This window comes from Lampris incognitus, chromosome 17 (genome assembly GCF_029633865.1).
Source record: "Lampris incognitus isolate fLamInc1 chromosome 17, fLamInc1.hap2, whole genome shotgun sequence".
Taxonomy (NCBI): domain Eukaryota; kingdom Metazoa; phylum Chordata; class Actinopteri; order Lampriformes; family Lampridae; genus Lampris; species Lampris incognitus.
This window is the reverse complement of record NC_079227.1, coordinates 43,863,390-43,891,249: the sequence shown is the minus strand read 5'-3', so window position 1 is coordinate 43,891,249 and position 27,860 is coordinate 43,863,390. Positions and strand designations below refer to the sequence as shown.

At 45.3% G+C, this 27,860-nt stretch overlaps 1 protein-coding gene across 1 annotated transcript in view; it reads right to left on the bottom strand.

Moving 5' to 3' along the window:
- Positions 1-27,860, bottom strand: part of ryr2a (ryanodine receptor 2a (cardiac)) — a 1,161,183-nt gene that overhangs the window by 186,001 nt on the left and 947,322 nt on the right. The window contains 2 exon segments of the mRNA XM_056296806.1: positions 14,570-14,656; positions 27,243-27,380. Of these exon segments, the coding sequence (XP_056152781.1) occupies positions 14,570-14,656; positions 27,243-27,380 (225 nt within the window).

Genomic DNA, 27,860 nt, shown 5'->3' with positions numbered 1-27,860 from the left:
TCTTCACAATGCCCAAATGCTCTGCATGCAACTCTTTCAAGAGTGTAGGTCTCAGTGTCATGGGTATGATACCCGTAAACCCCATAACACACAGTCAGTTTCCACTGTGAGCTCATCACGTCTGTTCCAGTATGGCTTTAATTCTTCATCTGCTACATGTTTAGGCCATCCTGTCTGTATAAAATGCCTAACTTTTGTGAGCACCCTGTCTTTATCTGTTTGAATTTTAATATCTTTGCCTGAGACTGGCATTGCTTCTAACCAAGACACTCTGTACTCTGGGTTACTTGTTGGTGCTTCTCCCTGTACTGGGAGCCTGGACAGACCATCTGCATTTGCATGCTGTAAGGAGGGTTTGTAGACTATGTCATACTGATAGGCAGAGAGGAGTAATGCCCATCTCTGCAGGCGGACAGCGGCCAATGCTGGCACCCCTGTTGTTGGCCCTAGAATCTTCACTAAAGGCTTATGATCCGTCACTAATAGGAATTTCCTTCCATATAAGTAGTCCCTAAATTTTTGTATCCCAAAAATGATGCCTAGTGCTTCTTTCTCAATTTGAGAGTAGTTGATCTCAGTCTTGCTAAGCGTGCGTGAGGCATATGCGATTGGACGTTCACTACCATCTGCCATTCTATGTGCTATCACTGCTCCTAACCCATAGGCACTTGCATCACACGCTAGTAATAGTGGTAGCTGGGGGTCAAAGTGAGTCAGCACTGTGTCTGATGTTAACTGGCTCTTGGCCTTCTCAAAGGCTTCCTGGCACTTAGTAGACCATACCCATGGCTTGTCTTTCTGTAACAACTCAGTCATAGGCTTTATGATATTGGATAAGTTGTCCATAAACTTCCCATAATATGTCAGTAGGGCTAAGAATGCTCTCAGTTCTGTGACATTCTTTGGGGTGGGAGCGTTTAAATATGTAACACTTGGCTGGCAGAAGGCACCCTTGTCTTTGTTCACCCTTACACCTCTGTCTTGTAACCGCTCCAGCACTCGTTCTACATTTTCCCAGTGTTCGGCTTTTGTTGTCCCTGTGATGAGTATATCATCTAAATAGCACACCACCCTTGGCAGCCCCTGTAATACCTGATCCATGAAGCGTTGAAATATTGCTGGGGAGCTTGCTACTCCATATGGCAACCTGTTTAGACGATACAGCCCCTTAGGCGTGTTTATAGTTAGGTACTGCTTGGATTCATCATCCAGCTCTACTTGCTGATATGCTTGTGTGAGGTCTAACTTGGTGAAATACCTGCCACCTGCTAGTTTAGCAAACAGGTCTTGTGTCTTTGGCAGAGGATATTTGTCTACCTCTAGCCATGGGTTTATTGTCACTTTATAATCCCCGCATATTCTGACTTCTCCATTTGTTTTGGGGATACATACTATGGGAGTAGCCCATTCACTATATTCTACAGGGGTCGATACTCCTTTTTCTTGCAGTCTGTCTAGCTGCTGTTCTACTGCTGTAGTCAGTGCATAAGGCACTGATCTTGCTTTGCAAAACTTGGGCGTGGCGTCCCTAACCACCTGTAACCTTGCTTTTACACCTGAAATGACCCCCCTGTCTCTCTCAAACACCTGGAAGTATTTCTGATACATCTCAGTCAGTGGATCTACTACCACCGGTACATGGTTCACTCTAGACCAGTCTAACTTTAAGAAGTGGATCCAGTTTCTACACATCAGTGTTGGCCCATGTCCCTTACACACTAACAAAGATAGCTGTGCTGTTTGCTCCCCACACTGTACTTTCACTTGGAATTTACCCAACAATGGAATCGGCTCTGAAGAATAAGTTTTTAAACTTACATCACATGGCATTAGTTTACACTTGCTAAACCTCTGTCTGTACAGTTTCTCATTTATGATACTCATGGCTGCGCCTGTATCTACCTCCATTTTGATCTTTACACCATACATCTCACCATGACCATAAATGGTCTGACATATTCATCATCATTTTTAGGCCTACCGGTAACGGAAAACAACCCCAAGTCTTTTTCAGTCCCTGTTACCTCGATGATGGTCAGCTTGTGGGTTTTGTTGGAGGCCCTGTAGTCCTCATAATCAGTCTCTTTCTCCGATGCACTTTGCTGCTCGTGGGGAGACTCCTCCCTGGTGATGTAGCAAGTCTGCCTCTCTGCAGGATTGGCCCTCCTGCTCGTCCTAGGTCCCCGTCTGGAGCTGCCGCCTTGGTTGGCCGTCTCCGACTCCGATGATGCAGTGGACCTGCACGCCCTCTCCAGATGGCCCTTCCGGTTGCAGGCTCTGCACTGGAACTCTTTGTACCTGCATGTCGCTGCTTGATGTCCCTCTCCGAGGCACCGGTAGCACGCCGTGTCCCTGGCACCCTTTTTCCTGTCATGTGCCGCGTTTCCGCGCGCACTGGCACTCCCTTTGTAGCCGCTGGCTCTCACAATGTCTGTTCTCAGCGGAAGTTGCTGGAATGCTCTAAGACTCGTGGATGTGCACTCAAAATTGTTCACCGTGTCCATCACTTTAGCCCAGTTTAGCTCTTGTCCATAAGCAGCACTCAACAGCTTAGTTCTCAGCTCTTTACTACTGATACCATATACTAGCTGATCTCTCAGTTGTTCTTCTAGCGTCGCGCCAAATGCGCGAGAGGCTGTCAACCCTTTTATCGCGGCAACATACTCGGCTAGAGACTCACCACTTTGTTGCTTGCGGGCACGGAAGCTTTAACGTTCGCTAAGGACATTCTTCTTTGGCACATAAAAGTCCCTCAATGCTTTAAAAATATCAGCTAATGCCGTTTCCGATGTCTTCTTTGGCGCTACCAAGTCAGTCAGTAAAGCGAAAGTCTTTGCACCCACCACGGATAGGAACACAGCCCATTGCTTCCCCTCCTCAATCCCGTTGGCTTCGATAAACTGTGCAAAACGATCCTCGTACGTGCTGAAGCTTTCGTTAGCCTCGTTGAAGCACAAACCCGACTCACTGCTAAACACAGCCATTTCGTGACTGACGTTGCTAGTTGCTCCGGTTAGCTCTCTCTTCTCTCACACCTTTTTCTCCGTCTCAGAAGAAAAAGTTTTCGTGGAAAAACGAATCCCCCTCGTCGCCAGCGTTGCGTTCTTATTGACAAAGTACCCGGAGATGACTTTATGTAAAATGAGCTTTTATTTATATCTCTCGGCTGTACATGTCCACCTGACTGTAAAAGGCATTGGAGAGTGCAGTTGTGGGTTTTGGCGCTTTTGCACCTAATATTTATATCCTTTCTGGGCGGGGTTACCTCCGGTCCACAACATGTAAACAATAAGTAGTTCCGTATCAGCAGTGAATGATAGAACATTTATCAATACACCACAATATCTCTGTAATTGGGTCCACTCTATATCAATAAATCACAGTGAGACAGGGCCCTATCTGAAATCAAAATTGGTCCTAAATGGAGAGTATAATTTCACATGAAATGTTTCCAACCTTTTAAAAAAATATATTGGTAAAACTGCACCTTTCACAAGAAACCTCAATCCAACAATTTGGGTTGAATATATAAAATCTATATGTATAAAGCAAGAGTTTATGTTTGTATGTTCACTTAAAACTCCAGAAATACTCATTGTAGAATAAAAAGAAGGGTATCTTTAGAATCAGCATTTTCCAGGGATTGCACAGTTCGAAAAATATATCAAAAATCAAGTAAAAGATTTGATTCATTTGCAAAATTGAGTTTATTTTGTGACGATTTCCGGCAGCGGCGGCATCGAGCTGCCCTTCCGGTTTCACAGACTCCAGTTTCCCTTCCAATCATATTTTGCAATGACCATCAACAAAGCCGAAGGACAGACTTTTCAAACGACTGGAGTAAATCTTTCTGCTCCATGTTTCTCACACAGTATGTAGCTGCCTCCAGAACTGGTAGTGCAGAAAAGCTGTCTATCCTAGCGCCAAGTAGTAAGACATGCAACGTGGTTTACCCTGACACGAATGATCACTGAGCGATTAATACACACATTGGCAAAGAAGCTTGATGAACGGATTGAAAATTATGACATTTGATCATTTTCGTTAATAAGATTCATTTATTCAACATTCGTTTATCACATGTATCATATCATAAAGTATCCTATATTTCATCATTGATTATATCGTAAAGATCAGATTGTGTTGGTTGTTTTGGTGAGAACATTTTCCCTTGGCAACGCTGGGCACCTATGCTAGTATATATATATATATATATATATATATATATATATATATATATATATATATATATACACACATACACACACACACACACATACATACACACACACATATACATACATACATACATCATACATACATACACACACACACACACACACACACATATATATATATATATATATATATATATATATATATATATATATATATATATATATATATATACTATATATATAGTGTTCTTTTCCGAAACCGTCAGTGCTGTTATAAGTGCTCAACTAATGAGGAGCGGAATATCAACATATCTTTCTCTCTCCCTCTCTCTCTCTCTCTCTCTCTCTCTCTCTCTCTCTCTCTCTCTCTCTCTCTCTCTCTCTCTCTCTATATATATATATATATATATATATTTATCTTTGTTAAAAGAAACACTCAATAGTAGGGTAAGTGCTCAACAAATAAGGAGCTAAATAATCCGACAGCTGATGATTGTGTATGGCATGAAACAGGCTTGTAATGTCTAATAAAGAATTTACTTGACTAACACGAGTAACTTGAGTAACACGAATAGAGACGTACCGGCTCGGACATCCCCTGAGTTAACAAGGTGCGTGTCAGGTGTTGTGGGTACCAGGACAACCTGATGAGAAATTGACTACCGGAACAAAACATTCATAGACAAGGGCTGAGAACCTGGAACTGATAAAATTGTAAAATAACAGCAGACTCCAGGAGAGGGTAAGAGCCACTATCCAGAATGAAACTAGAAACATCCACAAGTACATCAGAAAGAGGGCTCCCCAGGACAAACTGTTAAGTGAGTACATCAGGCAGCGGAAGACAGAGTGCGGAGGAAAAAGAGGAGGGCGTATCATGGAAGATTAAGCCCCTCCATGGAATGCACCGTCGACAGATAGAAGATATGTGGCTGACATAGAGAAATCCTACCAGTGGCTAGAAAAGGCCGGACTGAAGGACAGCACTGTCATTTTCCAAGATGGCGGCATGCTGGACGCAGCGGCTACTGCGGCTCCCTGTTCAGTGTTGTGTTTTCTTTGTTATTTATGTAAGGACCTCTAAAATCTACTGTACAGACTTTGTGGTACTTCATTTACCAGCATGCTTTGTGTCTTAAGCATTTCCTATGTTCTTATAAGTTTCTGAACATGTAAACCAATGGAATGTAGTGGTTATAGGGATACATAATTCCCCTTATTGAGCTAGTAGGAACGTTGGTTTACAGCTGCTGTTTTCTCAGTTCGGGTTTACAGGATACAGGGTTTTTTGTTGTTGTTGTTATGGTGAAGGAATAAATGGTGCACGTTGTGTAGCCGAAAGAGAAAGTTGTCACGACTCCTGATTGAGTTCCTCCACACTGGTAACCCCGACGTTTGTCTCTTGGCAGTTATCAGAGACAATCTTTCAAACGAACATGGTTGACGTAATCAATACGGTTTCTCTCAAATTGCCAGAGTTCTGGGAGTCATCGGCAATGACATGGTTCGCCCAGGCGGAAGCGCAGTTTGCTATCCGCAAAATAACGGATGATGCTACTAAATACTACTATGTGGTATCGGCGCTCAGGTGTTCGACTGCAACTAGGGTGGTGAGTCTCCTTACAAATCCTCCAGCGGCAGACAAATACAAGGGGCTCAAAGATCACCTCTTGAAGATTTTTGAACTTTCCGACGCCGAGAGGGCCCACCGTCTCTTTTCTCTGCAAGGCTTGGGTGACAGCAAGCCATCCGAGCTCATGGACAAAATGCTGAATCTGCTGGGACTGTCGCACACACCTGATTTCCTCTTTGTCCAACTGTTTCTGCGACGACTGCCTGCTCAGGTGCAGGCTGCTTTGGCTAACACCAGCATTACCGATTGCTGCAAGCTAGCTGAAGAAGCTGACAAGTTCTTCCTGACCAGCCAACAGCAGCACTGCGCGTCCGCGCTCACCCCTGCCCACCCCCACACGCCACCACCTGGTGACTCGATGGTGGTCGCCACGGCAACCCCCGGTCGGCGACAGGAGCCCGGCCTGTGCTTTTAACATGTAAAGTTCGGGGCCAAGGTGAAAAAGTGCAACTCCCCGTGCAATTTCAGCTCGTCGGGGAAACGCCAAGGCCGGCGCTCGCTAGTGGCCATGGGTGTTGGCATGGAGGACAACAGGCTACTTTTCCTGCAAGACTCCATCTCGGGGCAGCGTTTCCTATGCAACACTGGGGCGCAGAGGAGTGTCATACCTGCATCGAGTGTGGACGCCCTGTCGGGCGCTGACGGCCCTCCCATGGAAGCTGCTAACGGCAGCTCTATCCATACGTAAGGCACGAGGCACATTGACATGTGTTTTAACGGACAGCGGTTCAGCTGGGATTTTGTCACCGCCAACGTGGCATTTCCCCTCCTCGGTGCAGATTTCCTTTGTGCTCATGGGCTGCTGGTGGACATCAGGAATCGACGCCTGATTGACACCGTCACCTTCGCTTCACATGCGTGTACACTCAGCGATACAGGCTCCGTCAGGCTGTCCAGCATGCTCTCCAACGAGGACGTGTTTCTCCATCTTCTCTCTGAGTTCCCTGACCTCACTCAGCCCACATTCTCGTCATCTATGACCAAACATGGGGTTGGGCACCACATCGTCACCACTGGCCCACCGGTGCATGCCCAAGCTCGGCGCCTTGACCCGACCAAGCTCTCTGTCGCCAAGGCGTATCATCCGCCGCTCCAGCAGCCCATGGGCTTCACCCCTCCACATAGTGCCTAAGCCTGGCGGTGGGTGGCGTCCATGTGGTGACTACCGTCGGCTCAATGACACAACAACACCGGACCGCTACCCGGTCCCTCACATCCAAGATTTCTCCGCCCACCTGGCTGGGAAAGTGATCTTTTCCAAGGTAGACCTCGTCCGTGGATACCACCAGGTGCCCGTCCATCCCGCTGATGTCACCAAAACGGCTGTGACAACTCCGTTCGGACTGTTCGAGTTCCTGCGCATGCCGTTTGGGCTCAAGAACGCCGCGCAGTCCTTCCAACGCCTCATGGACTCAGTGTTGCGGGACCTGCCTTTACTTTTTGTGTACCTGGATGAAATCCTGGTCGCTACCGCCTCCGTGTCCGAGCACTTGTCCCACCTCAGAGCCCTTTTTGAGAGGCTCAGCCTGCACGGGTTGATAGTTAACCCGGCCAAATGCCAGTTTGATCTGAGCACCATCGACTTCCTGGGCCACCAGGTCACCAAGGACGGGGCGGCCCCCCTTCCATCTAAGGTGGAGGCCGTCGCAGACTTTCCACGCCCGCACACGGCCCAGTCCCTCTGGGAGTTCATTGGCATGGTGTCCTTCTACCACCGGTTCATCCCCCAGGCTGCCGATCTCCTCCGCCCCCTATATGAGGCTCTGAAGGGCACAGCCCCCAAACATGCCATGGACTGGTCTGCAGAGCGGGACAAGACTTTTAAGGATGTGAAGGCCGCCCTGGCTGACGCGGCGATGCTGGCACACCCTGTGTCTGGAGCACCCATCGCCATCACGACAGATGCTTCGGACTACGCTGTCGGCGCAGTTTACGAGCAGTGGGTGAGCAGCGCGTGGCAGCCAGTCGCCTTCTTCAGCCGGCAGTTGAACCCGAGAGAGCGCAAATGCAGCACCTTTGATCGTGAGCTGCTTGGCCTTTTCCTCGCTGTTAGGCACTTTCGTTTCCTACTGGAGGGCCATCAGTTCACGGCTTTCGTCAATCACAAACTGCTGGTGTTCGCGATGGCCAAGGTGGCAGAGCCGTGGTAAGCCCGCCAGCAGCGACAGTTGGCCTACATCTCAGAGTTTACCACTGACGTGAGGCATGTCGCTGGGAAGTCCAACCTGGTCGCCGACTGTCTCTCCCGGGCCATCACTGGGGCCGCCCATTTGGGACTCGACTACAGCCAGACGGCGGCTGACCAGGCCGCCGACCCAGGAGTGCAGGCATACAGGACCGCCGTCACAGGGCTGCAGTTGGAGGATGTGGCTTTCGACGACACCGGCGCCACACTCCTGTGCGATTTCTCTACGGGTCAGCCCCGCCCCGTCGTTCTGACTGCTTGGAGGCGGCGGGTCTTCGCCGCAGTCCATGGGCTGTCTCACCCTGGCAGAAAGCCTTCACAGAGGTTGGTGGTGGCAAAGTGTGTCTGGCATGGACTCAAAAAGGATGTGAGGGACTGGGTTGACACCTGTGTGGGGTGCCAACACTCCAAAGTGCTCCGGCACGTCAAAGCACCCCTGATACCTTTCACGGTACCCGAGAGGAGGTTCGATCCCGTGAATATGGACCTGGTAGGCCCCCTACCCCCCTCCCGTGGTTTCACATACCTGCTCTCAGTCCTATGTCCCCACGGAGCTGCGGTCGGCGGAGTATGTTTTCATCCGTCACGACGCGCACTGCGGTCCCCTGCAGCCACCGTACGACGGCCCATTTCGGGTACATGACACTGGAGATAAGCACCTTGTGGTGGAGGTTGGCAGCAGGCTGGAACGGGTTTCTGTGGACCGCCTCAAGCCTGCTCACCGGGACTTAGACCGCCCTGTTGGTCTGGCCCCCTGCCCCCCTCCCCCGGCGAGCCACCCCCTGCTTCCCCAGCCCCTCCCTTTCCCCGGTCCAGCTGTGAGGACTCTGCTGCTTTGCCTGCGGTTAACCAGCCCCCAACTCCTGTTCAGCGGAGCCGTTGGGGCAGAGAGATCCGCCCCCCTGGCCACACTGACTTTTCATATTAAGGCGAATTCTGGGGGGACATGTGTAGTGGTTATGGGGATACATAGTTCCCCTTATTGAGCTAGTAGGAATGTTGGTTTAGAGCTGCTGTTTTCTCGGTTCGGGTTTACAAGATACACTTCCGCTGCGCGGGTTTTTTGTGGTTGTTGTTATGGTGAAGGAATAAATGGTGCATGTTGTGTAGCCGAAAGAGAAGTTGTCACGACTCCTGATTTAGCTACTCCACAGGAATGTATTGGCTCTATGTATTTTTATTTGAATTTTGTTATTAGCCAATGATATGGTGTAGTTATTATGCCCGCGAAATCGCGAGGTTGTTCAATCTCCTCACGGAGAGGGAGGAGTTGGGGAGTCCCAGCGAGTACGACCAGGACCTTCCACGGCTACTGAGTATTTAGCTGCTCTTGACACTGTATATGGGTCCACTGAGAATGGGGCAGATCTTATGGCATCGTTTCGCCATACACTCCAGGAAGATGGAGAGAGACTGTCTGCTTACCTCTATCGCTTGGAGAAACTCCTCCACCGTGTTCTTGTGAGAGGAGGGATTGGTCCTGCTGACTTGAATCATGCACACATGGAGCAGCTCTTCAAGGGTGCCCTTACCACTGAATTGGTGGCTTTACGTGTGCGAATGATGCATACTTTACAAGATCCACCTACTTTCTCTCAGCTGATGCAAGAAATCCGAGAAGAGGAGCATTGGGTAAGTGTGAGAGAAAACACTAAGCTTTCTGTTGCTGCCGCTGCTGTTCCTCGTTTGCCTGTGTCTGTTGCCGCCGCCATTCCTCGTGCACCTGTGACTGCTGCTGCTGCTGCTGCTGTTCCCCAGGTGGCTGTGAATCCGGTGCCATCTGAGGTGGATGGTCTAAGGAATGAAGTCAAGGAACTGACAGCTTTAGTAAGTAGAGTTTTGAGTGCTGCTACCCTGACTCCTGCAATGCCAGCCCCGCAGACTGCAGTGGGCCAGAGCTTAGAGACCACTGTTTCGGCTGTTTCCCCGAGGGTTGTTTCCTCGACCTTTCCCACGTCTGCTGCTTTATCTTCTTTGCCTGGCATCTTTTGCTATAAGTTTGGGGAGGATGGTCACACCAAGCGAGAGTACGCGTTCTGAGAACCTCATACTGGTGAATCAGAAGCTGATCAAATGGGTCACGGCCACAGGGAAACTTCAGCAGAATTCAGTGACGGAACGGCGTCGAGCTTCATCACACAAAATCTGTTCCACCCAATGCTTATCTCAAACTAAGTCATCCAGTCACCCCTGCCGGCTGGCTTAGTGGGGCCCTCTACTGAGGTGCCTGTGCAGATAGAGGGGATTTATGCCAAAGCTCTTCTTGATGGTGGTTCCCAGGTCACTATCTTGTATCACAGCCTTTATGATGCACATTTGAAACATTTGCCACTGCAGCCAATGGAAAATCTTTAAATATGGGGTTTGAGCTCTCACAAATACCCATATGATGGCTACTTGTCTCTCAGGCTTGAGTTTACTGAGGCTGTTACTGGAGTGCCTCAGGTGGTAGACACCCTAGCTCTTTTGTGTCCTGACCCTCAGACCAAACAGGGGATAGCTATTTTGGTTGGCACAAACACTCAGGTAGTGAGAAAGTTGTTTGCATCTTGTAGGGAACAGGCAGGAGACCGGTTTCTCAGCACTCTGAGAATACACCCAGTCATTAAAAAAGCTTTTGAGTCCCTCCAACACACTGGTATCATGCAAGATTGTGTGGACAAGCATGGCTCCGTGTGGTTTACAAAGCCTAAACCTGTTGTCCTGCAGCCTGGCCAGGTGTTGCAGCTTTCCGGCGTGCCTAAGGTACCTGGTACCTTTAGTGAGTGTTCTGTGCTTGTAGACCAGGCTGTTACCAGTGATGAATCGCCTGTCCCTGAGCTACAAGTGAGGCCTGAAGTTCGTCCTGTCTCTGTTGTGTCTAGCCGGCATATTACAGTAAATGTAAGGAATGTTTCCTCTAGGGAATTAGTGGTGAAGAGAGGAAGTCCCCTCGCTCACCTCTTTCCAGTTGAAGTAGTGCCGCAGGTTCTGTCCACTAGCCGCTCCGATGATGTCGGTGTGCTCAGCCCTTCTTCTTTTGACTTTGGCACTTCTTCTATGCCAGAGGAGGTCAAGTGGCGCCTCTCTGAGAAGATGATGCAGCGAAAATATGTTTTCCTGTCATGAGTGGGAAGTGGGCTGTTCCAAAAGCACCAGGCATGATATTAGGTTAAATGATTCACGCCCTTTTCGAGAGAGGTCTCGCCGCTTGGCTCCAGCGGATTTAGAGGATGTGCGAAAGCATTTGCACGAGCTTCAGGAGAACGGCATCATCTCAGAATCCAGGAGTCAGTACGCCTCGCCTATTGTAGTTGTGCGCAAGAAGTCTGGAAAGGTCAGAATGTGTGTGGACTACAGAACGCTTAACCAGCGGACCATCCCTGACCAATACACGGTTCCCAGAATTGAGGACGCCCTCCATTGCCTCTCTGGCAGCAAGTGATTCTCTGTTTTAGACTTAAGATCTGGTTACTACCAGATTCCCATGAGTGAGGCTGATAAGGAGAAAACCGCCTTCATCTGTCCTTTGGGGTTCTATCAGTTTGAGAGGATGCCTCAGGGAATCTGTGGTGCCCCCGCCATGACCAGAGAGTTGTGGAGCGGACTGTCGGGGAGATGAATTTCCTGGAAGTTCTGGTGTACCTAGATGACTTGATTGTGTTCGGACACACATTAGAGCAGCATGAGGAACAGCTCCTTAAGGTTCTGGACAGGTTGAGAGACGAAGGTCTGAAACTATCTCTGGATAAATGTCAGTTCGGCAGGACATCCGTGAACTATGTTGGGCACATAGTTTCACAGGACGGTATAGCCACTGACCCTTTCAAGATAGCTGCTGTTGTTTCTTGGCCTCGGCCTCAGACGGTGACTGAGCTGCGGTCATTTCTGGGTTTTTGCGGTTATTACCGTCGCTTTGTGAAGGGTTTTTCCACACTGTGTCGACCCTTGAATGAGTTGCTGCAAGGCTGCCCATCGCGTGTCAAGAAGAAACCAGTGAGTTCCCAGTCCCCGGACTCAAAACCTTCTTTTCGGCCCTTTGAGCCGTTTGGCCCCAGATGGAGTGACCTGTGTGAGTCTGCTTTTCAGGAGTTGAAGATGAGGCTTACTCAGGCTCCGGTGCTGGCCTTTGCAGACCCCCAAAAGCCGTATGTGTTGCATGTAGATGCGAGCTTGGACGGTTTAGGTGGTGTCCTGTATCAGGAGCATGTTGACGGTTTGCGCCCAGTAGCTTTCATCAGCCGTAGTCTTTCCCCTTCGGAAAATAATTATCCAGCTCATAAGCTGGAGTTTTTAGCTTTGAAGTGGGCTATTGTTGCCCGGCTGCATGACTATCTTTATGGGCCACTTTGGATGTCAGGACTGATAATAACCCCCTGACTTATATAACTAAGTCAGCTAAGCTGGATGCCACTGGTCACCGTTGGTTGTCAGCCTTGTCCACCTACAGCTTCAGCTTGAAGTATAGGCCGGGGCGGCGAAACGTTGATGCAGACGCGCTGTCGAGACACCCTCACATCAGTCTGTCCCCTGATGATGAGTGGCAAGAAATTCCAGCGCCTGTTGTCCGAGCCATTTGTCAGGTGGTGTCCTTACAGCGAGCAGGTTGTTCCTCGTTCCCCTGTGTTGTCAAGCAGATTGGTAATCATGAGTCAGCCATTCCGAAAGTGTTCTGTAATGCTGCTATCGTAGCGACTGATCAGATGTCCTGTCTCAGTTCTGCTGAGCTTCAGGATGCTCAGAAGACAGATCCTTTCATAGGAGAGGTATGGCCTGCCATTAGTCTGAAAAAACCTGCTGGCAGTATCCAGACTAGGCACCCAGGTTTTAGGCTCTTGAAAAGGAAGTGGGACAAGTTTTCTATAGAAGGTGGGTTGCTGTATAGGACAGTTAAAAAGGGGGACCAGCATGTTAAGCAGCTGCTCCTGCCAAAGCGTTTTCACAATCTTGTCTGTAAGATGCTACATGATGACATTGGTCACCTGGGGTTTGACAAGTCATACAGCTTGGTGAGGGACAGGTTTCATTGGCCTCGCATTAAACTTGATGCTGAATGGTATTGCAAGTCCTGTGAACGCTGCATCAAGCAGAAGACTCTTCCTCAAAGAGCTGCTCCTCTCTCCCACATCCAGAGTTCTGGGCCTATGGATCTAGTTTGCGTCGACTTTCTTTCGATTGAGCCTGTCTGTTTTGCACTGTTTAGTTAAGCCACAGCCCTCATTTCATTTTTAACATGTGCCTGCACATTGTTTTTAATGACAATAAATTAAATTGAATTGAATTGAATCATAGCAGCACAAGAACAGGCACTCAGCACTAGATTGGTTAAGGCAGGGGTCTACCACACCAGACAGGACCCAAGATGCAGGCTGTACAAAGATGCCCCTGAGACTGTAGCAGGGTGTAAAATGCTAGCTGAGAAAGCATCACTGAAAGGCATAACAAAGTGGCTGGAATAGTGTTTAGGAACATCTGTACCGAATACTGACTGGAAGTCCTCATGTCCAAATGTGAGACACCGCCAAAGGTGGTTGAGAATGGCAGAGCTAAGATCCTGTGGGACTTCAAGTTCCAGACTGATAAGCAGGTGCTGGCTAACCAACCAGACACTGTGGTGGTCGACAAGAAACAGAAGACAGCAGTAGTGATTGGTGTAGCAGTCCCAAGTAACGGCAAGACCAGGAAGAAAGACCATGAGAAGCTAGAGAAATAACAAGGGCTGAAGGAAGAACCAGATCGGGTGTGGGAGGTGTAATCCACAGTAGTCCCAGTGGAGAACTAGGGGCTATGACCCCCAAATTAGGAGAATGACTCCAGCAGATTCTGGGAACAACGTCTGAGGTCTCTGTCCAGAAGAGTGCAGTCCTAGGAACAGCTAAGATATTGTGCAGAACCCCCCAACCTCCCAGCAGTGTGTGTGTGTGTGTGTGTGTGTGTGTATATATACATACATATACACACACGTATATATATATACACACACACATATATACATATATATATATACATATATATATATATATATATATATATATATATATATATATACACACACATATATATATACATATATATATATATATATATATATGTATATATATATATATACACACACACATACATATAATATATATACTGCTGTGTACAGAATATGTGTTTCACACATCATATATATTATTTTGCATACAAACAGGTCTTACAGAATATTGTTAATCTAAAAACAAAGGTAATAGTGTCAATAGTAGGGCTGCCAGTTGACAGAAAGCAATAGGTTCCTTGGTGGCATTAGCTTGATAATTCACAATTAACTCTTAACCCCTTCCTTCAGTGTACAAAATGAGCCATGACAATAAAGTCTCGTCACCAAAGACACAGCATACATTGCAGGGACAAATGCTAGCCTGGAGAGTTTATTTTTAGTTTTGAAGACCATTTAAGCTAACCCTGAAAAAGAGAAGGGTATTCAAGCAGTGCTAGTGCACCATTTGAACTGCAGGCAGAGTTCATGTTAACAAGCTAAGTAAAACTTGAGCAGAACCAGAATACGCCCCCCAGAGCAAGTACAGCCCACTTATAAAAAGTAGTGATTATTACCTTGTAGAAGAGGAGGATGAAGTTGATGGCAAAGGCGACAAACAGAGCGAGCATTCTCATGTTGTAGAAGTTCCTGGCAAAGTAGTTCTGCAGGGCAGATACAGAGATCCGTTACAGACCAACATGTGGTTGTCTATATTTAAGAGAGTACGTGTTTACAGTACCGGTCCAGTACTACTGGACTCTCAAACACATCCTGAGTGTGTGTTCATGTGTGCATGGGAAAGATGGTTATGTGTGTTAGTGTGGTTTTGTGTATGATTGGATTTTGTGCTTTACATTAGTTCATGTAAGTCTGTCTCCACATGCATAGGTTGTGTGTCGTCAATTAATTGGAACATGTATACTTTTGTAAATGTGCATTTATGCTTGTCTGTACATGTGTATCATGGTGAGCTTGTGTGTATATGTGTATCATGGTGAGCTTGTATCAAGGTGAGCTTGTGTGTACATGTGTATCATGGTGAGCTTGTGTGTACATGTGTATCATGGTGAGCTTGTATCAAGGTGAGCTTGTGTGTACATGTGTATCATGGTGAGCTTGTGTGTACATGTGTATCATGGTGAGCTTGTGTTTACATGCGTATCATGGTGAGCTTGTGTGTAAATGTTTATCATGGTGAGCTTGTGTTTACATGTGTATCGTGGTGAGCTTGTGCGTACATGTGTATCACGGTGAGCTGGTGTTTACATGTGTATAATGGTGAGCTTGTGTGTACATATGTATCAAGGTGAACTTGTGTGTATATGTGTATCGTGGTGAGCTTGTGTGTATATGTGTATGATGGTGAGCTTGTGTGTATATGTGTATCATGGTTAGCTTGTGTTTACATTTGTATCATGCTGAGCTTGTCTGAACATGTGTATCATGGCAAGCTTGTGTGTATATGTGTATAATGGTGAGCTTGTCTGTACACATGTATCATGGTGAACTTGTGTGTATATGTGTATCGTGGTGAGCTTGTGTGTATATGTGTATGATGGTGAGCTTGTGTCAAGATGTGCATCATGGTGAGCTTGTGTGTATACGTGTATCATGGTGATCTTGTGTTTACATGTGTATCATGGTGAGCTTGTGTCAACATATGTATCATGGTGACCTTGTGTGTATATGTGTATAATGGTGAGCTTGTGTGTACATGTGTATCATGGTGAGCTTGTGTGTACATGTGTATCATGGTGAGCTTGTGTGTACATGTGTATCATGGTGAGCTTGTATCATGGTGAGCTTGTGTGCATAAGTGTATCATGGTGAGCTTGTATCATGTGAGCTTCTGTGTACATGTGTATCACGGTGAGCTTGTGTGTACATGTGTATCATGGTGAGCTTGTATCATGTGAGCTTCTGTGTACATGTGTATCATGGTGAGCTTGTGTGTATATGTGTATCATGTGAGCTTGAATGTATATTTGTGTCACGGTGAGCTTGTGTGTATATGTGTATCATGGTGAGCTTGTGTGTATATGTGTATCATGGTGAACTTGTGCATACATGTGTATCATGGTTAGCTTGCGTTTATATGTGTATCATGGTGAGCTTGTGTGTATATGTGTATCATGGTGAGCTAAAGTTTACATGTGTATCATGGTGAGCTTGTGTGTACATGTGTATCATGGTGAGCTTGTGTGCATATGTGTATCATGGTGAGCTTGTATTACAGTGAGCATGTGGGTATATGTGTGTCATGGTGAGCTTGTGTGTACATGTGTATCATGGTGTGCTTGTTTGTACATGTGTATCATGGTTAGCCTGTGTTTGTATGTGTATCCTGCTGAGCTTGTGTGTATATGTGTATCATGGTGAGCTTGTATCACGTGAGCTTGTGTGTGCATGTGTATCATGGTGAGCTTGTGTTTACATGTGTATCATGGTGAGCTAGTGTTTACATGTGTACCATGGTGAGCTTGTGTGTACACGTGTATCATGGTGAGCTTGTGTGTATATGTGTATCATGGTGAGCTGGTATTACAGTGAGCATGTGGGTATATGTGTGTCATGGTGAGCTTGTGTGTACATGTGCATCATGGTGAGCTTGTGTGTATATGTGTATCATGGTGAGCTTGTGTGTATATGTGTATCATGTGAGCTTGAATGTAAATGTATATCATGGTGCGCTTGTATCACAGTAAGTTTGTGTGTATGTGTGTGTCATGGTGAGCTTGTGTGTACATGTGTATCATTGTGAATTTGTGTGTATATGTGTATCGTGGTGAGCTTGTGTGTATATGTGTGTCATGGTGAGCTTGTGTGTACATGTGTGCCATGGTGAGCTTGTGTGTACATGTGCATCATGGTGAGCTTGTGTGTATATGTGTATCATGGTGAGCTTGTGTGTACATGTGTATCATGGTGAGCTTGTGTGTACACGTGTATCATGGTGAGCTTGTATTACAGTGAGCATGTGGGTAAATGTGTGCCATGGTGAGCTTGTGTGTACATGTGCATCATGGTGAGCTTGTGTTTACATGTGTATCATTGTTAGCTTGTGTGTACATGTGTATCATGGTGAGCTTGTGTGTACATGTGTATCATGGTTAGCCTGTGTTTATATGTGTATCCCGCTGAGCTTGTGTGTATATGTGTAGCATGGTGAGCTTGTATCATGTGAGCTTGTGTGTACATGTGTATCATAGTGAGCTTGTGTTTACATATGTATCATGGTGAGCATGTATCACGTGAGCTTGTGTGTACATGTGTATCATGGTGAGCTTGTATGTACATGTGTATCATGGTGAGCTTGTGTGTACATGTGTATCGTGGTGCGCTTGTGTGTACATGTGTATCATGGTGAGCTTGTGTGTACATGTGTATCATGGTTAGCTTGTGTGTACATGTGTATCATGGTGAGTTTCTGTGTACATGTGTATCATGGTGAACTTGTGTGTACTCGTGTATCATAGTGAACTTGTGTGTACAGGTGTGTCATGGTGAGCTTGTGTGTATATGTGTATCATGGTGAGCTTGTATCATGTGAGCTTCTGTGTACATGTGTATCATGGTGAGCTTGTGTGTACATGTGTATCATGGTGAGCTTGTGTGTATATGTGTATCATGTGAGCTTGAATGTATATTTGTGTCACGGTGAGCTTGTGTGTATATGTGTATCATGGTGAGCTTGTGTGTATATTTGTTTCATGGTGAACTTGTGTGTACATGTGTATCATGGTTAGCTTGTGTTTATATGTGTATCATGGTGAGCTTGTGTGTATATGTGTATCATGGTGAGCTAGAGTTTACATGTGTATCATGGTGAGCTTGTGTGTACATGTGTATCATGGTGAGCTTGTGTGTATATGTGTATCATGGTGAGCTTGTATTACAGTGAGCATGTGGGTATATGTGTGTCATGGTGAGCTTGGGTTTACATGTGTATCATGGTGAGCTTGTGTGTACATGTGTATCATGGTGTGCTTGTTTGTACATGTGTATCATGGTTAGCCTGTGTTTATATGTGTATCCTGCTGAGCTTGTGTGTATATGTGTATCATGGTGAGCTTGTATCACGTGAGCTTGTGTGTACATGTGTATCATGGTGAGCTTGTGTTTACATACGTATCATGGTGAGCTAGTGTTTACATGTGTATCATGGTGAGCTTGTGTGTACACGTGTATCATGGTGAGCTTGTGTGTATATGTGTATCATGCCGAGCTTGTATTACAGTGAGCATGTGGGTATATGTGTGTCATGGTGAGCTCTGGTTTACATGTGTATCATGGCGAGCTTGTGTTTACATGTGTATCATTGTTAGCTTGTGTGTACATGTGTATCATGGTGAGCTTGTGTGTACATGTGCATCATGGTGAGCTTGTGTGTATATGTGTATCATGGTGAGCTTGTGTGTATATGTGTATCATGTGAGCTTGAATGTAAATGTATATCATGGTGCGCTTGTATCACAGTAAGTTTGTGTGTATGTGTGTGTCATGGTGAGCTTGTGTGTACATGTGTATCATTGTGAATTTGTGTGTATATGTGTATCGTGGTGAGCTTGTGTGTATATGTGTGTCATGGTGAGCTTGTGTGTACATGTGTGCCATGGTGAGCTTGTGTGTACATGTGCATCATGGTGAGCTTGTGTGTATATGTGTATCATGGTGAGCTTGTGTGTACATGTGTATCATGGTGAGCTTGTGTGTACACGTGTATCATGGTGAGCTTGTATTACAGTGAGCATGTGGGTAAATGTGTGCCATGGTGAGCTTGTGTGTACATGTGCATCATGGTGAGCTTGTGTTTACATGTGTATCATTGTTAGCTTGTGTGTACATGTGTATCATGGTGAGCTTGTGTGTACATGTGTATCATGGTTAGCCTGTGTTTATATGTGTATCCCGCTGAGCTTGTGTGTATATGTGTAGCATGGTGAGCTTGTATCATGTGAGCTTGTGTGTACATGTGTATCATAGTGAGCTTGTGTTTACATATGTATCATGGTGAGCATGTATCACGTGAGCTTGTGTGTACATGTGTATCATGGTGAGCTTGTATGTACATGTGTATCATGGTGAGCTTGTGTGTACATGTGTATCGTGGTGCGCTTGTGTGTACATGTGTATCATGGTGAGCTTGTGTGTACATGTGTATCATGGTTAGCTTGTGTGTACATGTGTATCATGGTGAGTTTCTGTGTACATGTGTATCATGGTGAACTTGTGTGTACTCGTGTATCATAGTGAACTTGTGTGTACAGGTGTGTCATGGTGAGCTTGTGTGTATATGTGTATCATGGTGAGCTTGTATCATGTGAGCTTCTGTGTACATGTGTATCATGGTGAGCTTGTGTGTACATGTGTATCATGGTGAGCTTGTGTGTATATGTGTATCATGTGAGCTTGAATGTATATTTGTGTCACGGTGAGCTTGTGTGTATATGTGTATCATGGTGAGCTTGTGTGTATATTTGTTTCATGGTGAACTTGTGTGTACATGTGTATCATGGTTAGCTTGTGTTTATATGTGTATCATGGTGAGCTTGTGTGTATATGTGTATCATGGTGAGCTAGAGTTTACATGTGTATCATGGTGAGCTTGTGTGTACATGTGTATCATGGTGAGCTTGTGTGTATATGTGTATCATGGTGAGCTTGTATTACAGTGAGCATGTGGGTATATGTGTGTCATGGTGAGCTTGGGTTTACATGTGTATCATGGTGAGCTTGTGTGTACATGTGTATCATGGTGTGCTTGTTTGTACATGTGTATCATGGTTAGCCTGTGTTTATATGTGTATCCTGCTGAGCTTGTGTGTATATGTGTATCATGGTGAGCTTGTATCACGTGAGCTTGTGTGTACATGTGTATCATGGTGAGCTTGTGTTTACATATGTATCATGGTGAGCTAGTGTTTACATGTGTATCATGGTGAGCTTGTGTGTACACGTGTATCATGGTGAGCTTGTGTGTATATGTGTATCATGCCGAGCTTGTATTACAGTGAGCATGTGGGTATATGTGTGTCATGGTGAGCTCTGGTTTACATGTGTATCATGGCGAGCTTGTGTTTACATGTGTATCATTGTTAGCTTGTGTGTACATGTGTATCATGGTGAGCTTGTGTGTACATGTGTGTCATGGTGAGCTTGTATCACAGTAAGTTTGTGTGTATGTGTGTGTCATGGTGAGCTACACATAACACACATATATACACAAGTTCACCATGATACACATGTACACACAAGCTCACCATGATACACATGTACACACAAAGCTCACGTGATACATGCTCACCATGATACATATGTAAACACAAGCTCACCATGATACACATGTACACACAAGTTTACGTGATACAAGCTCACCATGATACACATATACACACAAGCTCAGCGGGATACACATATAAACACAGGCTAACCATGATACACATGTACACAGAAGCTCACCATGATACACATGTACACACAAGCTAACAATGATACACATGTAAACACAAGCTCACCATGATGCACATGTACACACAAGCTCACCATGGCACACATATACCCACATGCTCACTGTAATACAAGCTCACCATGATACACATGATCAGACAAGCTCATCATGATACAAATGTAAACACAAGCTCACCATGACACACATGTAAACACAAGCTCACCATGATACACATGTACACAGAAGTTCACCATGATACACGAGTACACACAAGTTCACCATGATATCCGTGTACACACAAGCTCACCACGATACACATATACACACAAGCTAACCATGATACAGATGTACACACAAGCTTACCATGATACACATGTACACACAAGCTCACCATGACACACGAATACACACAAGCTCACCATGATACACATGTAAACACAAGCTCACCATGATACACATATACGCACAAGCTCACCATGATACACATATAAACGTAAGCTCACCATGATACACATATACACACAAGCTTACCATGATACACATGTACACACAAGCTCACCATGACACACACATGCACACAAGCTTACCGTGATACGCATATAAACACAAGCTAACCATGATACACATGTACACACAAGGTCACCATGACACACATGTACACACAAGCTCACCATGATACACATATACACACAAGCTCACTGTGATACACATATACACACAAGCTCACCATGATACATATGATCAGACAGGCTCAGCATGATACAAATGTAAACACAAGCTCACCATGATACACATGTAAACACAAGCTCACCATGATACACATGTACACAGAAGTTCACCATGATACACATGTACACACAAGCTCACCATGACACACATATACACACAAGCTCACCACGATACACATATACACACAAGTTCACCATGATACACATGTACACACAAGCTCACCACGATACACATGTAAACACAAGCTCACCATGACACACACATGTACACACAAGCTTACCGTGATACAAGCTCACCATGATACACATGTACACACAAGCTCACCATGATACACATATACACACAAGCTCACCATGATACACATGATCAGACAAGCTCAGCATGATACAAATGTAAACACAAGCTCACCATGATACACATGATCAGACAAGCTCAGCATGATACAAATGTAAACACAAGCTCACCATGATGCTTTAGATTGTCCGTGTCCTGCCTCTGTCACTTGTGAGTGTTCTTATGGCTGTAAAGCCCAATCCGCAATCCACAATGTCTGCCACATACAGAACAGGTGAAATCACTGACTGGGGGTGTAGGTGTGGTACTGGCTTCATGTCTCTTCAGACGTCTTCTGGCCCGTCGATCACCGCGGTCCTTCTCAAGGTTTTGCACCCCTTGTTGACAGAGCTGCCGCCAGATGGAGCGTTGGGCGGCAGTGTCTTCCAGCTGGCTCGGGTTCAGGCCGCACTTCTTTATGATGGTCTTCAGCTGGTCTTTGTACCGTTTTTTCTGGCCCCCTGCCAAGCGGCGGCCAAGATGTAGCTGGCCATACAGCACTTTACGCGGTAAGCGCTCCTTTGGCATCCTGATGACGTGACCGAGCCATCGAAGTTGGTGCTGGGTGACGGTAGCCTCCATGCTGATGCAGTTGGTCTTGCGGAGTATTTCAGTATGGGGCACTCGGTCACGCCAGGTTATCCTCAGGATGCATTGTAGGCATCTGATGTGGAAGGCCTCAAGCATCCTGAGGTGGTGGCTGTACAGGGTCCACGCCTCACAGCTGTAGAGGAGAGTCGTGATGACAACTGCCAAGTAGACAGATATTTTGGTGTGGAGGTTGAGGTCTTTGTTTTGAAAGACCCTTCTCCTAAGTCTGCCAAAAGAGGATGGCGCTTGTTTAATCCGGTTTTGCATCTCCCTGTCGATGCTGCAGTCGTCAGAGAGAAAGCTGCCCAGGTATTTGAAGGATTCCACTGTTGCAAGTGGTTTGTCGGAGATGTTGAAGGTTGGTGAATGAGATGGAGGAGTAGATGCCCACTGGCATACTACTTCAGTCTTTGTCACATTTATAGAGAGCCCCAGCCTACCATACGCCCTTGCAGCAGCTGCAAGGGTAGCTTGTAGTGCCTCGGGTGTGTGGGCCACAACTGCACAGTCATCTGCGTACTGTAACTCAATGATGTGCTCCGATGTCATTTTTGTGACCGCTTGGAGCCTACGGATGTTAAATAGGTTTCCATCTAGTCTGAAGTCCACAGTAACCCCACTGTCCTTCCTGATTTCCTTGTGGAGCAGCAATGTCACACACAGGAGGAAGATGTTAAAAAGAACTGGAGCAAGGATGCACCCCTGACGTACCCCGGTGCACACCCTGAAGGGCTCAGATTCCTGGTCTCCAATGGTCACACGTGCCATCATCCCCACGTGAAATCTTTGAAGGATGTTGACAAACTTTCGTGGACAGCCAAACTTCATATGTAAACACCACCATGATACACATGTACACAGAAGTTCACCATGATACACATGTAAACACAAGCTCACCATGATACACATATACGCACAAGCTCACCATGATACACATGTAAACGCCACCATGATACACATGTACATAGAAGTTCACCATGATACACATATAAACACAAGCTAACCATGATACACATGTACACACAAGCTTACCATTATACACATGTACACACAAGCTCACCATGACACACACATACACACAAGCTTACCGTGACACACATGTACACACAAGCTCACCATGACACACATGTACACACAAGCTCACCATGATACACATGTACACAAAAGCTCACCAAGATACACATATACACACAAGCTCACCATGATACACATGATCAGACAGGCTCAGCATGATACGAATGTAAACACAAGTTCACCATGGTACACATGTAAACACAAGCTCACCACGATACACATGTACACAGAAGTTCACCATGATACACATGTACACACAAGCTCACCATGACACACATATACACACAAGCTCACCACGATACACATATACACAAGAGTTCACCATGATACACATGTACACACAAGCTCACCATGACACACATGTTGACATAAGCTCATTATGATACACATGTAAACACAAGCTCACCATGATACACATATACGCACAAGCTCACCATGATACACATATAAACGCAAGCTCACCATGATACACATATACACACAAGCTCACCATGATACACATATAAACACAAGCTAACCATGATACACATGTACACACAAGCTTACCATGATACAAGCCTACCACGATACACATTTACATTCAAGCTCACATGATACACATGTACACACAAGTTCACTATGATACACGAGTACACACAAGTTCACCATGATACATGTGTACACACAACCTCACCATGATACACATGTGTACATGTGTATCATGGTTAGCTTGTGTTTATATGCGTATCATGGTGAGCTTGTGTTTATATGTGTATCATGGTCAAGACGATCTGCTGCAGTTCAAACCGAGCATCAGAATGGGGAAGAAAGGTGATTTAAGTGACTTTGAACGTGGCATGGTTGTTGGTGCCAGACGGGCTGGTCCGAGTATTTCAGAAACTGCTGATCTACTGGGATTTTCACGCACAACCATCTCTAGGATTTACAGAGAATGGTCCGAAAAAGAGAAAATATCCAGTGAGCGGCAGTTCTGTGGGCGAAAATGCCTTGTTGATGCCAGAGGTCAGAGGAGAATGGCCAGACTGGTTCGAGCTGATAGAAAGGCAACAGTAACTCAAATAACCACTCATTACAACCGAGGTATGCAGAAGAGCATCTCTGAATGCACAACACGTCGAACCTTGAGGCAGATGGGCTACAGCAGCATAAGACCACACCGGGTGCCACTCCTGTCAGCTAAGAACAGGAAACTGAGGCTACAATTCGCACAGGCTCACCAAAATTGGACAATAGAAGATTGGAAAAACGTTGCCTGGTCTGATGAGTCTCGATTTCTGCTGCGACATTCGGATGGTAGGGTCAGAATTTGGCGTCAACAACATGAAAGCATGGATCCATCCTGCCTTGTATCAACGGTTCAGGCTGGTGGTGGTGGTGTAATGGTGTGGGGGATATTTTCTTGGCACACTTTGGGCCCCTTAGTACCAATTGAGCATTGTGTCAATGCCACAGCCTACCTGAGTGTTGTTGCTGACCACGTCCATCCCTTTATGACCACAGTGTTCCCATCCTCTGATGGCTACTTCCAGCAGGATAACGCGCCATGTCATAAAGCTCGAATCATCTCAGACTGGTTTCTTGAACATGACAATGAGTTCACTGTACTCAAATGGCCTCCACAGTCACCAGATCTCAATCCAATAGAGCACCTTTGGGATGTGGTGGACCGGGAGATTCGCATCATGGATGTGCAGCCGACAAATCTGCAGCAACTGCGTGATGCTATCATGTCAATATGGACCAAACTCTCTGAGGAATGTTTCCAGTACCTTGTTGAATCTATGCCACGAAGGATTAAGGCAGTTCTGAAGGCAAAAGGGGGTCCAACCTGGTACTAGCAAGGTGTACCTAATAAAGTGGCCAGTGAGTGTATATTCTCATGTGTGTGTTGTAGTGGTATGTATGTAAGCATGTACTATATTCTCATGTGTGTGAGTGTACTGGTATGTATGTGAGCATGTATATTCTCGTGTGTGAGTGTACAGGTATGTATGTGAGCGTGTATATGCTCATGTGTGTGAGTGTACTGGTATGTATGTGAGCATGTATATTCTCATGTGTGTTGTAATGGTACATATGTCACCATGTGTGTGAGTGTACTGGTATGTATTTGAGCATGTATATTCTCATGTGTGAGTGTACTGGTATGTATGTGAGCATGTATATGCTTGTGTGTGAGTGTACTGGTAAGTATGTAAGCATGAATATTCTCATGTGTGTGAGTGTGCTGGTATGTATATGAGCATGTATATTTTCATGTGTGTGAGTGTACTGGTATGCATTTGAGCATGTATATTCTCATGTTTGTGAGTGTACTGGTATGTATGTGAGCATGTGTATTCTCATGTGTGTGTTGTAGTGGTACGTATGTGAGCATGTACTATATTCTCATGTGTGTGAGTGTACTGGTATATAAGTGAGCATGTATATTCTCATGTGTGTGGGTTGTATTGGTACATACGTGACCATGCATATTCTCATGTGTGTGAGTGTACGGGTATGTATGTGAGCATGTATATTCTCGTGTGTGTGTTGTAGTGGTATGTATGTGAACATGTATATTCTCATGTGTGTGAGTGTACTGGTATGTATATGAGCATGTATATTCTCATGTGTGAGTGTGTTCTGGTATGCATTTGAGCATGTATATTCTCATGTTTGTGAGTGTACTGGTATGTATGTGAGCATGTATATTCTCATGTGTGTGTTGTAGTGGTACGTATGTGAGCATGTACTATATTCTCATGTGTGTAAGTGTACTGGTATATAAGTGAGAATGTATATTCTCATGTGTGTGGGTTGTAGTGGTACATACGTGACCATGCATATTCTCATGTGTGTGAGTGTACGGGTATGTATGTGAGCATGTATATTCTCGTGTGTGTGTTGTAGTGGTATGTATGTGAACATGTATATTCTCATGTGTGTGAGTGTACTGGTATGTATATGAGCATGTATATTCTCATGTGTGAGTGTGTTCTGGTATGCATTTGAGCATGTATATTCTCATGTGTGAGTGTATGGGTATGTATGTGAGCGTGTATATGCTCATGTGTGTGAGTGTACTGGTACGTATGTGAGCATGTATATTCTCATGTTTGTGAGTGTACTGGTACGTATGTGAATGTACAAATACAATATGACTGTACCTACCCATATCAGTGTAAAACATGTGAACTGTTCTGTACATGAATCCTGATTACTGAACAGGCAAGATGGATGTGTGTGTGTGTCTGGATCTGCAGATGTGTGCTGTGACTGGTGAATGTGTCTGCTGAGTAGAGAATGTGTTATCAGGACCTCATGTTTCATGATAACTCATTGCCACCCCCTTGAACACTCGCACATCAGCATCCAGCTGGTAGTGACTTCTGTGCAGCCTTTGGGCCACACATCTTTAGTGAGCACCTATGTCAAGGCCCACGAGGTGTGGTGCCATGCTACGATGACCTGGCCCACTGCAAAACATGGCCCTTCATAAATAAGAAATAAAATAATGAATTCAAGGTGTTTTTGCTAGTAATAGGGGAAAAAATGTGCCAAGGAACATGTGGAAGTACACTTGTTAACAAGACACACTGTCTAACAACAGACCGTGCATCTTTTTAACAGCTTGTTAACATTTGCAAATCTCAGTCCACATGTGTATTTATCTAAGGGTGGAAATGTTAAGAAACAGCTTGATGCTGGTTTCAGAGTGTGTAGTGACATGGACACTGAGTGACAAGAAACACGAGCTATTCGTAACACATTTTCAAATCTCGATACACGTTCACAAATCCCAGTACATATTTACATATGAATGTACTGGATGTGTATTCACAAATCCCAGTCCACATTTGCATATGTCAGGGTATGCATTTCTGATAAAGTCTTTGGTTTATTCCCATGCTTGTGTGTACCTGAATTTCTGTCTTCAAATCCAAGTCTACAGCAACGGGGTCTTCAAATCTATTTTTAAATCTAACAAGCTAACGAAGCAAATGAACACTAAACTACTGTGATTAATTCATGTTTTCCTCAAACCTATTTATAAAGTAAAATGAAAAGAGAAAAAATAAAATTAACTCTACCAGTAATGTTCTCTGGTAAGCGATGATCTTCTTCAAGAAGGCGGATTCTTGCAGATCAGGTTCATCTGGCCTGGAGGTGTGATGCTGTTTGACTTTATGGTTTGCCTTGTCATTCCTCTTCTGCTTCTCCTGCTTCTCCTGTGTCTCACCACTCTCATTCCTGAGACCGTCAGAAAAACATTGTTCATTAAGATGAAACAGATGCTACCACACCTCTCAATGGCAAGATGGAAAATATTCCATCCATCCATCCATTATCCAAACTGCTTGTCCTTACTCAGGGCAATCACAGGACAAAGATGGAACATTTTTAATATAATATTTAAATATTTTTTTATATTTTTTGTTTTTAATATGGAAAAAAAAATTCATTCAAATGTAATGTGGTCTTGTGTGTCAGTTAGCAGGTTATATGTTCAACATGAAAGCACATTTGTCTTAATAACCTGGCCCCTGATCAGAAGTTTTTTTTTCCCAAATTGAACTTTGCTAGGCGTCATAGTGATAAACGAACACAGCCTGAACCTGATTCAGCACCACTGACCAGTGAACATCTTTAAGTCACATGTATCATATATGATATTATGGGATGAGAATGTGTTGAGAATATAGAGATGG